Source organism: Aedes albopictus, chromosome 3 (assembly GCF_035046485.1).
Source record: "Aedes albopictus strain Foshan chromosome 3, AalbF5, whole genome shotgun sequence".
NCBI lineage: Eukaryota > Metazoa > Arthropoda > Insecta > Diptera > Culicidae > Aedes > Aedes albopictus.
In genome coordinates this window covers 19897717-19908939 of record NC_085138.1, presented here as the reverse complement: position 1 = coordinate 19908939, position 11223 = coordinate 19897717, and the positions used below count along the sequence as shown (strand labels likewise).

Below are 11223 nucleotides of genomic sequence, written 5' to 3'. Positions count from 1 at the left end.
AAGGTCTACAGGCTCTACGCTTGTTTTTCTTCACTCTATCGGCATTATTCTTTCGCGATTGTGTCTGTTGCACCTCATTATATTACGAGTATCTGTATTTGTTGCTATTTGGGTGTCCACTGGTATGTATTTTGAAGTATTAGTCGCAATATCTGTAAATCTTAGGATATTTCTATTGTAGCGAATGCTTGCGAAATATAATCTACGCTACTCTTAGAACCTCAGAGTGCAATTCTGATAACTTAGCAACATTTACTTCGTGATCTAGGTCATCCAAACTATTCTGGAATTAAGACCTTCAAGCTCTATAAGCTCTACTCTTGTATCTCTTTACTTTATTCTTCCACGATTACCTCTGTTGTATCTCATAATGTTTTGAGTATTTCTTTGTGTTGCTTGTGCATCCACTGACATGCAAATGATCTTTTTATGGTATTTGAAAGTGTCGGAAATTGCCCAAGCATTTCTCTAGGCGATCCTCGGAAATTCCTCCAGGAGTTCCTCAGAAATTCATCGTGATGTTCTCCGAGAACATCTACGAGTTCCTAGGTAATGCCTCAGGATTTCCCGTGAAATTCTTCAGGAGTTTTCCAGCAGTTACTTGGAAATTTATTCAGGAGCTATGCTGGAATTCCTTCAGGAGTTCATCAGGAATTACTTCAAGAACATTTCGAAAAATCCTGCAGGAGTTCCTCGGGAATTCCTCCAGAAATTCTCCGTGGATTCCTCCAAGAAGTTTTCCAGGGATTCCTCCAGGGATTTTCTTAGGAATTTATTCAGGGATTCCTCCAGCGATTTCTCTAGAAATTATTCCAGGGATTCCTTCGAGAATTCCTCCATGGACTCATCAAGGAGTTCAGTCAGGAATTTCTTGAGAGCTCCTTCAGGAATTTATCTATGATTTCCTCCAACAACTAATCCAGGGATTTTTTCAGGATTCAAGGGATTCTTCCAGAAATTCTTCCAGGGATTCCTCCAGAGTTTCCTCCAGGAATTCTTCTAGGCAATACTCCAAAAATTTCTCCTGAGAATTTCTCCGGGTAATCTTCCCGGGTAATTTCTCCAGAAATTCCTTCAGGAATACCTCCAGCAATTTCTTCATATATAACTGCTAATTTATACATGAATTCATCAAGGGATTCCTTCAGAAATTCCTCCACGTTGTTTTTCAGAAATTCTTCCAGGAGTTCCTTCAGAAATACCTCCAGGAATTCTTCCACAAAATTTTCCCAGTATACCTCCAGCAATTCCAACAAGGGTTCTTTCCGGAATTCCTCACAGGGGTTCCTCCTTAAATTATTTCAGGAATTCCATCAGTCATTCCTCCAGGAATTATTCCTGGATATACTCCAGGATATATTCCAAAAATTCTTCAAGCAAATACTACAGGAGTTCTTTCAGGAATTACTTCAGGAATGACTCCAGGAATGACTCTACGAATTCCTTCTGGAATTACTACAGGAAATCGTCTAGGAATTGTTCCGGGAAACACCCCAGGAATTCCTTCAAGAAATATTCTTCCAGGAATTACTACAGGAATTTCTCCAGAAATTCCTTCAATTCCAGTTCTTGCGGGAAATACTTCACATGAATTTGGAATTACTCGCATGAATTACTCCATAAATACTTACAGGAAATAATTCATGAAATTCTCCAGAAATTCCTCCAGAAATTAAAAATTGAACAAAATAAATTCTAAATTTCCTCGCAGTTCAAGGAAATCCTTGAGAAATTCCTCTACTAATTTCCCTGGGAAACTCTTTAAAACTTCCTTCACAAATTACTACATGAAATCTTGCAGAAAGTGCTCCAGGAATTCCTCCAGGGTATTCTCCAGAAATTGCTTCAAGAAATTCTTGAAGAAATTCTTGGAAGTATTCTTGTAGGAATTCTTGGAGGAATTCCTGAAAAAAATCTTCAAGGAATCCCTGGAGAAATTCCTAGAGAGATTCTTGGAGGATTTCCTGAAGGAGTTCTTGGAGGAATTCTCGGGGATATTCCAGTAGGCATTTCTGGAGGAATTTCTGAAGGTATTTATTGAAAAACCCTGGAGGTTTTCCTAGAGAAATTTATAAAGGAATCCTTGGCCAAATTGCAGGACGGATTCCTGGAGGAATTTTGACATTAATTTTGAAGCAGGTCTTGGAGAAATTCTTATTAAAGTTCATGTTGGACTTCTTGAAAAAAATTCTGAAAGAATTCCTTGAAGGAATTCTCGGTGTAATTCCTGGAGTTGTCCCGGGAGTATTTTCTGGGAGGTTTTCTGAAGAATCTAGGAGGTATTCATAAAGGAATTTCTGGAGGATTTTTTAAATGAATTTTTGAAGGAATTTCTTGAAAAATCCCTGGAGGAATTTCTGGCGAAATTCCTCAAGGGATTATTGGCAGATATATTAGAGGGTTCTCTGGTAAAATTCTTAGGGAAGGTACAGTAGGAGTTTTTGGAATTCCTGGAGGGATTCTTGGAGGAATTTCTGGATGAATTCTTGGAGAAATTCCTTCTGAAGGAATTTCCGGAGAAATTTCTTGGGGAATTGCTGGAGGAAACTTTAGAGGAACCCCTGGAAAAATTTCTGGAAGAATCCCTTGAATCCTGAAGATATCCCTGGGTTAGTTGCTGGAGGAAATCATGGAAGAACTTCTGAGGGAGCTATGGAGGAATTCCTGGAGGAATACCTGAATGAATTCCTGGATAAATCCATGGAGGAATTTATGCAGGAATCCATGCAGGAATCCCTGGGGGAATCGCTAGAAGAACTTCTAGAGAAACCGCTGGAGGAATCCCTGGAAAATTCCCTGGAGGAACTCTCGGGAAAACTTCCTTGATGAGTTTTTAGGGAACGCATGAAAAAATCCTTGGGAGACTCCCGTGGAATCCTCGGGGAATTTCTGGCGGAATTTCGGTGGAACTCCTGCAGGATTTTTCGAAATGTTTTTGAAGTAATTCCTGAGGAACTCCTGAAGGAATTCCAGCATAGCTCCTGAATAAATTTTCGAGAAACTGCTGGGAAACTTCTGAAGAATTTCATGGGAAGTCTTGAGACATTACCTAGGAACTCTGTAACATCTTAAGGGTTTGCGCATTCCTTTCACGCATTTAGAACACGGAAAATCACATTTCCTCACATTTATTCATCTTATTATTTTTTCTTACATTCTTCATCTCTCTATGCTAACTTCCCTAATCGTATCTTCACTAAACTTTTCGTGCACCGTCTTCCGCCTCCATGAAGCAACAGCGTTCCCAGTCCTGCCGACGTTCTTCTTTCCGCCGCCTCGGTGTCGCCGGAAATGCCACGAGTCTTGTTCCCGAACCCATCTATCTGCCGGGAATATGGTCTAGGGTAACGGTCGAATTTTGGACACCCTAATCTGCACTAAACTCTTCATGTTGTAAGTGATTTGACTACATCCTCGACCACATCTAGCTTGCTTTCCGAGCCGGCTACTACTGCCGACCCGTAGAAAAGTTCTCGTGTCGTTGTCGTGTAGATGACGGAGTATGTGTGGCCGAACTGCCGCCTGTACTGATTTGAGGTATATGTGGTTTTGGTTGATGATGGATAGAATCGACGGGTCTGTTGCAGGGGCTCTCAACACGTGGTGCACGAATCATTTCATTCTCCATGCTCGAAATCTAGGACTTTTTTTTCTAATTCACATTTCAAACGTAACAACTCGTAGAGATATTCTCGGAGAATATCACGATGAATTCCTGAGGGACTTCGAAGGGATTTTCCGAAAAACGCCTAGAGGAATTCTTGGGTAATTTCCGACACTTCCAAATACCATAAAGAACATTTGTATGTCAGTGGATGCACAAGTAACACAAATACTCAACAAATTATGAGATACAACAAAGGTAATCGTGGAAGAAGGTCTTTATTCCAGAATAGTTTGGATGACCTAGATCACCAAGTAAATGTTGCTAAGTTATCAGAATTGCACTCTGTGGTTCTAAGAGTAGCGTAGATTATATTTCGCAAGCATTCGCTACAATAGAAATATCCCAAGATTTATAGATATTGCGACTAATACTTCAAAATACATTGGGTCCATTTGTATACCAGTGGACACCCAAATAGCAACAAATACAGATACTCGTAATATAATGAGGTGCAACAGACACAATCGTGAAAAAATAATGCCGATAGAATGAAGAAAAACAAGCGTAGAGCCTGTAGACCTTGAAGTTCCTAATTACAGAATATTTAGGAAAACCTGGAATATCCCATGAATGTACCAAAAGCATTATAGATGTGCACTGAGGTTCCATCAGCACTATAGACTACATTCAACGAAACATTTTCACAATTAAAGCAAGAGACAGTATGTAGATATCGTAAGCCAAACTTCAAAGTGTATTGGAGGCCATTTGTATTTCACGGAATGTCCAACTACCACAATATCAAGTTGCTCATAGCATTGTGAGGTGTAATGGACATCAACGTGACTAAATTCTCTGTTCAAGAACACAAACGATGGTAGATGTTTTAGATCTTAAGAAAATGAATTCCAGAGTAGTTTGGATGACCTTGATCACCAAATTCATGTACCATGAATTTTCTAGGGGTGCTTTGAGGCTTTTTGAGTACCGTAGACAATGTTCTGTAATCATTCATAGTGTATAAAATTTGGTTGAGAATGGCAGATTTGTGTCACAAACTTCAGAGTACTTTGGAGGCCTTAGAATAACTCTGAGATCAAAACTTGAACAGACTATGATGGGTAGTAATACTTTGCATGTCTAGGACCAGTGAAAACTATTGATGATTGGCAAAACGATGAAATTTGAGCAAAAACATGTAGAATTTATAAAAAATACAAAAAAAGCCACGTATTTTCGCCTCCCCGCAAAAGGGGGAAGGGTGCAAAGGGGGCAGGTACCATGCATTTCTTAGCACAACTATTCCCCTTGACTATAAAAAAAATCGGGGTAAAATGTTTTAAAACAAAGAAGATATTGCATTTCTGCCAAAAGAAGATCGTCCCGGGTGTTTGCGGGTTAAAGGCTTAAATATTTTGTGTTAAAGATGTGCTGTTTTTCTTTCTTATTTGCGATTGGTGCGTGGGTTGATGGAATTGGAAAAAGCAGTTCGGGGGAACTTTGGATTGGAGTGCGTTCTGGCGTCCCTTTTTTTTTCCTTTGCGTGCAGACGGTATGGACTTTTCCTGACTTGTGCATCGACGAACAGCATTCATCAGCATTAACCCGACCAGGGGGCTCTGACACCGGAGCGGGGCCGTTTTCAATCAGAATCTTCCAATACTGAATGGAGGCGGTTCCGATCTGGTGTGGGAGTTCTCGGGTCAGGTGAGTGCTGTTCGTCAATGGAGGGGTCCATCGTGTGAAACTCATCAAAATAGCGTGAAAAAAATCGGTTGGGGTGAAATGCACAATCGATGGGGCAAAAGGAACAAGTTGTTAAAAGTTATATAACAGTTTGTTTTTAAATACAAACTATCAAATTTCATACGATACCTTTATTTTGTTGTTTTCAAACTTTTAATGAAAACTTTGAAACACACTTAAAAAATTATTGTAAAAATAGTGTAAAAAAACAAGCACTGTTTTGGATGAAAATTATATTTTGTTGATAGAAAATATTTTTTTATAACTTTTTACTTCAACTATCTCACGATATGTATGACGGCTGATGATTCTGGAGTTTGCAAAAAAAATATATGAAATTTTAGTGAAATTTGAACCGGTTGTCCATTTTACCCCCAAGGTCTGATTATGCTGAAATTATTTCCAAAACTTTTTTTACAAAAAATATTTTTTTCGGTCAAATATATTTATCCACGTGGACTTTATATGCTTAGGGTGTAAAACTTGTAATAATTTGAAAATAACTTACGAACGAGAAAACCTTAGCAATAATAGGCGGATTTTACATCATTTCCGATTCTTCACGTGATTTTTTAAGTTTTTGTCATTTTGAAGAGGTTTATTTCATTTTAATGTTCAAGATTAGCAAAAGTATAATAATTCATGCTTAGGCATAAGCTTCAATCGTTAAAACATTTTGAAAAACAACAAAAGCCATGAAACTGTACCCTGTCCTATTTACCCCACCTGTCCACTTATGAGAATTCCTACCTAATATTTATAACAAAAAAAAATGTCTAAATTTTAGATAAAATTGTGCAAACTTTTACCGATTCCATAATAGACTCGCAGTTATGGTTCTAAGTAGTTTGTCGGTTAATAATACAGGGTATTTAATCCAGTCGGAGAAAGGATCGTTATATTTTCTTCTCGTTTCAGAGAGCGAGCAATGGCGCTTAAACCTAGGCTTTCGAACCAGGACATAAGGTATTAATACCATAAATACCTTTGTCCCATCCCAGGAAGAAGAGGAGCCCCAACGGAGTGACATTAACTTTCTTAACAACGTCACTCCCAACGTTTTTGCTTCACATTTATTACACATACGATACGGAGCGGCTGACGAGATGACGCCGTTCCATAGTTCTGTTCAATTGTATTCAATAACGCTGCACAGTAGGCCTGGCCGCTTCAATACTTGTAATACATCTCCGATGCCTTGCAAGTATTGATAATGACAAGAAAAATGGTAGAAGTAGTCGATTCTATCATTTTCCAGGATTCTTTCAATGAATGGCTGTGTATGTGTAGACTAGACTAGACCTGAGACGAGACTCGCGAAGAGGATAAAAATCAACGTCAAGTGCAGCCCAACTGAGCTGTCAGTTGTAGCCCGTTTGATTACGTTACCTAAAACGAGTAAAGTATTGCTATCCGAGATAAATTCTGAAGCCAAAATTGACTCCGAGCAGTATTTTCTTCTCCTGTACTGTCAAAAATAATTTGAAAACAAAATATTCTAATGATCACTTTGCTTGGCGATTGTTGGCAATGCAAAATTTCACCTCAACATGATTTTGTGCGTGAATGGGATTCAGTCACACTGCATGTGAGGTGATGCGATCACGTACCACAAGCCCAAAACATAATGTCAACACAGATAGGAAGAAGAAAAAAATAACAAAGTGGAGATAAAGAAGACCGTCTTCGCGAGTCTCGTCTCTGGACTAGACTAGAAAATTTGAGCACGATCGGTTGCGTCTACACTTTGCGCATTGCAATTGAAATTTGTACGGGATTTTGTATGGGAAAACGTACTTTTTTTGCATTCTAGCCATAAGTTGAAAAAGTTTGACATCGTAGTGAGCGTTGCCGCGAACGGTTGTGTTTTCGTTTGCTTGTCAAGCATTTTTTGCAATTTTTTGTGTTTTCGTGAAAAGTTTTTCCGCGATTCTTTTAGCGATCTGTGTGGCACTACGCCACCCGGGCAGTTATTCCGCGAGTGAAAAGTAGATCCCTGTGAAGTCCCGTGCCGTATTTTCCTAACGATGCGAACTCTTTTGACGTCGATGGTTGGGTTGGTGTTCCACCCGCCGCACTCGGTTAGGAGAAAATAATTGAGTTATGTGAAATATCCGTATATCAATATATTACATTGGAATAAATGCTGCACGATTTGTATTAAGAATTGCTTCTGGTGCCGGGCTCAATTTTGTTAGTTTGGTTTTGTTTTCGTGTTGAAAAGCTATCAGTGGAAGAAAAGAAGCCGAGCGTGGATGAGCCGTTTGGTACTACGTCACCCAAACGTCGCCTTCAAAAGGAATCCTGTTGCCAATATCAAGCCACCAGACGGACGTCAGAAATATCATTTATCAATGAAAGGGTCCACGGACGATCAGTTTAAATTTGGTGAGAACGTTTCATGCTTCTTTTTAATGTGCCATTATTACATTCATATATACAACTAAATAATCTATCAAATCTCGGAGCGTTTGGTACGGTATGTCCACGCATCCTTCCTCCCCTGTAGATTCTAGAAGTGATCCGATTTGAAATATTTAAGAGCTTATGGAAATCGAATTATTTCAAAGAATCATCTTTGCGGTAAACGCTACGCAGTAGGCCTGGCCGCTTTGACGCTTGTGTCATATCATCGATATGCTGCAAGCATCAATACTGACAAGAAAAATGATCGGGTGTAATCTAACCCGATTATTTTCCAGGATGCTTTCTTGTACTGGCTGCGTATGTGTTAGATTAGATTAGATTAGATCTAGCCATAAGTTGAAAAAGTTTGTCTGAAACTTTTTAACCGAAACTGTAAAATGATAGCCCAATATGTTCTGAAAAACTTAGTTGAAGACCGTGATGCTTGTGAAAATAGTTATAACCAACGAACCGCATGCATGTGTTTATATTTTAACATGTAACAATAGCAACAAAATCATGCTGTTTTGCCAAGCAGTGCCAAGGTGCCAACGCTATAACTTTTTTGATAAGCATCAGATCACTTCGCGGTCTTCGACAAAGTTTTTTAGGACACCCTAGGCTTTGTTTTCACTTCATCGGTTATTCGGTTTTAGAAAAAAATCGAGCTTGTTACGAGAGAAATGTAAAAAAGGGTGTTTTCCCATGTAAAACCCCATACAAACTTCAAACGCGATGCGCAAAACGTAGACATAACCGATCGTGCCCAAATTTTGCACACTTATTTGGGTTCTGAAATGGGATTAAAAAAGCTTTGATCTGATGGGATACCATTGAATTTTTCATTTTTCCATATAAACGATGACCCACTCTAATATTTATTCATATTCGCTACGATTGAGCGAATAAATATCAATCATAAATTCAGTAATAAAATTGACTCTTACCCAAATCCGCGAATAAAAATTCAGTGTGTTGTGTTGCCAAACACACGCTCAAAAACATTCCACCCGGCTTGTGTTGTTTTTCTGGTTATTCTTCCATTCGGAGGTGTTTCGTTCGTTTCGTTCGGCGTTGTGATATGGATTGCAACAAGAAGTTTCAGTTGATCAAACTGTGGGAACAGCATCCGGTGCTATGGGATCGGGACAATCCCGATCGCCTCAGGAAGGATGCTCAAAAACAAGCCCGCGAAACCATTGCCACCAAGCTCGGCGTCGATGTGGAAACCGTGAAAAAAGCCATGAACGGATTGAAGGCTCAATTGTCAGGTAAACTGTTGAATCGGTGTTTTTTGATACAGTTGAATGTTCTGTAAGATTTTGGGTTTTATGACGGTCGTCAACAGAAACTAAACCGTGATAAAACCAAGAATGTTACTGAGACTGCACAAATGTCACTGAGTTCTGCCACCGGCGTATCGTAATTTCCCGATTATCTTCCAACCAATTTGAATGATACTCGGCTGAAAGAAATCTCTAGTTATTTCTTATCTACGCTAGCTACATTTGAATAGTCAGCTTAAAAGTCAAGAAATCACAACTCTTTATTTTAGGGGAATGTACAAAAGTGCGCAAAGGAGGTAAAAATGGAAACGATGTTTACAACTCGAAGTGGATGTACTATTCGGCTTTGCAGTTTCTGACTCGTGGAAAATCTGAAGCTGAGGATATTGACCCACTGGTGAGTACCTACTAGGATCTATCTAGGCAATTCTCAAAAAATTTGCAATCATTTTTTTTTAGAATGATATATGGCAGGTTAAAAACGAACACAGTCAGGATGGCCAAGAAGACCAAACCTGGGAAAATCACAGCTCGGCAAGTTCTTATGTCCCAAGCATCAGTTTCGATGATACAGCCCCTGCTCTGGAAATCCATAATTCAACAGGACAACCTTCAAGAGATCGCACACATCTGAAACGTAAAAGTTCATCATCAGACGGGGCAAAACTTCTTTCCAAATGCATTGACATCCTGTCCGGACAGTCGGAACCGAAGAAGATGAAAAGCAGAGCCACCATCCTGGGCGAATCGACGAGTTCACTGTTGGAAACGCTGTGGGCTGAGGACTTTTCCTTGTACAAAGAGTACGCGGTGGCTTTACGAAATCTGAACAACAAATACGAGCAAGCCTATGAAGATAAGATAAACGCTTCGTGACATGCTGAACATGATTAGCTACAAGAGAAATTGAAGTATTTCCTGAGATTCAGTATTACCTACTCCGAACCTCGCAATAGCGAATATAAACGTTCAGATAACTACTCTGATGAAATCATTCATTTTGATCTCATGTTTTTAATATAGAATAATGTATGATTGAATTAAATATAAGTAAAAGTAGATATTGGTAGAACTGTTCCATATAAAATAAAACTTTAATTTCGATGTGTTCGAAAAGGACATTTTCTTTTTTTAGTTGCTAAAAACGTCCTTATACATATAGGTAAATAAATATGATGATTATGTACCGTGACATCATCTATTCCAATCGCTTTCTTTCGGATCCTTATTCCGTTCACCCCATTTGTTTTGCAGGGTGTGAATGGAATTAGGAATCGAAAAAAATAATTGGATTAGGTAATGTCAAAGTATTGCATAAAAATGTATCTGTTTGTTAATTTTTGGAAATTTGTCTATTAATAGTCCTGTTCAATTAAGTAGGTTGAACATTGTTGAAGTTGCTGCATTCTGCTCTTACCTATTCGTCAACAAATGGGTAAGAGTAGGATGCAGCAGGGCCCATATAGCCGAGGCGGTAAACGCACGGGTATTCAGCATGACCATGCTGAGGGTGACGGGTTCGATTCCCGGTCGGTCCAGGATCTTTTCGTAAAGGAAATTTCCTTGACTTCCTTGGGCATAGAGTATCTTCGTGCCTGCCACACGATATACACATGGCAAAATGGTCATTGGCAGAGGAAGCTCTCAGTTAATAACTGTGGAAGTGCTCATAGAACACTAAGCTGAGAAGCAGGCTTTGTCCCAGTGAGGACGTTACGCCAAGAAGAGAGAGAGAGAATGCACTGCACGAATTAATGCTGGCCTGCTTACTCTCACAGAAAATTTGACGTTTGAGCGGTGTCGACACCTCTCAAACGTCAAATTTCGTGTGAGAGTAAGCAGGCCAGTATAAATTCGTGCAGTGATTCATGTTCAAACTACTTCATTGAACAGGACTGGCGTTTATTACTTTTTTGCAATTTCTCATCGTAATAGGCTGTTTTACCTCACGCAAATCTGCCAGGAAAAGGCCTACTTTCCCACACCACATTAGTAGTGCGGTAATGGTTCATTACAGCACTGATTTGCGTTGCGTAATGAACCATTACAGCACTGTTTTCAGTTTTGATCAACTTCTTGATGCTTTCTGAACGCAGGTTTCAAAATTTGTCACAACTGCACAGCATAACCTGCTATGATCAGACTTTCTTAAACATGGCTATGAACATCAGTGTGCAG

The 11223-nt window shown here is 39.3% G+C and overlaps 1 protein-coding gene across 1 annotated transcript in view; it reads left to right on the top strand.

The window, feature by feature from the left end:
• The window catches only part of LOC109428054 (uncharacterized), a 10956-nt gene extending 790 nt beyond the window's left edge, over positions 1–10166 (top strand). Inside the window, exons 2-4 of the mRNA XM_019703724.3 lie at positions 8810–9030; positions 9315–9442; positions 9505–10166. Of these exons, the coding sequence (XP_019559269.3) occupies positions 8810–9030; positions 9315–9442; positions 9505–9921 (766 nt within the window). The 3' untranslated portion in view covers positions 9922–10166. The remainder of the gene's footprint in view (positions 1–8809; positions 9031–9314; positions 9443–9504) is intronic.
• The last annotated feature ends 1057 nt before the right edge of the window (positions 10167–11223 follow it).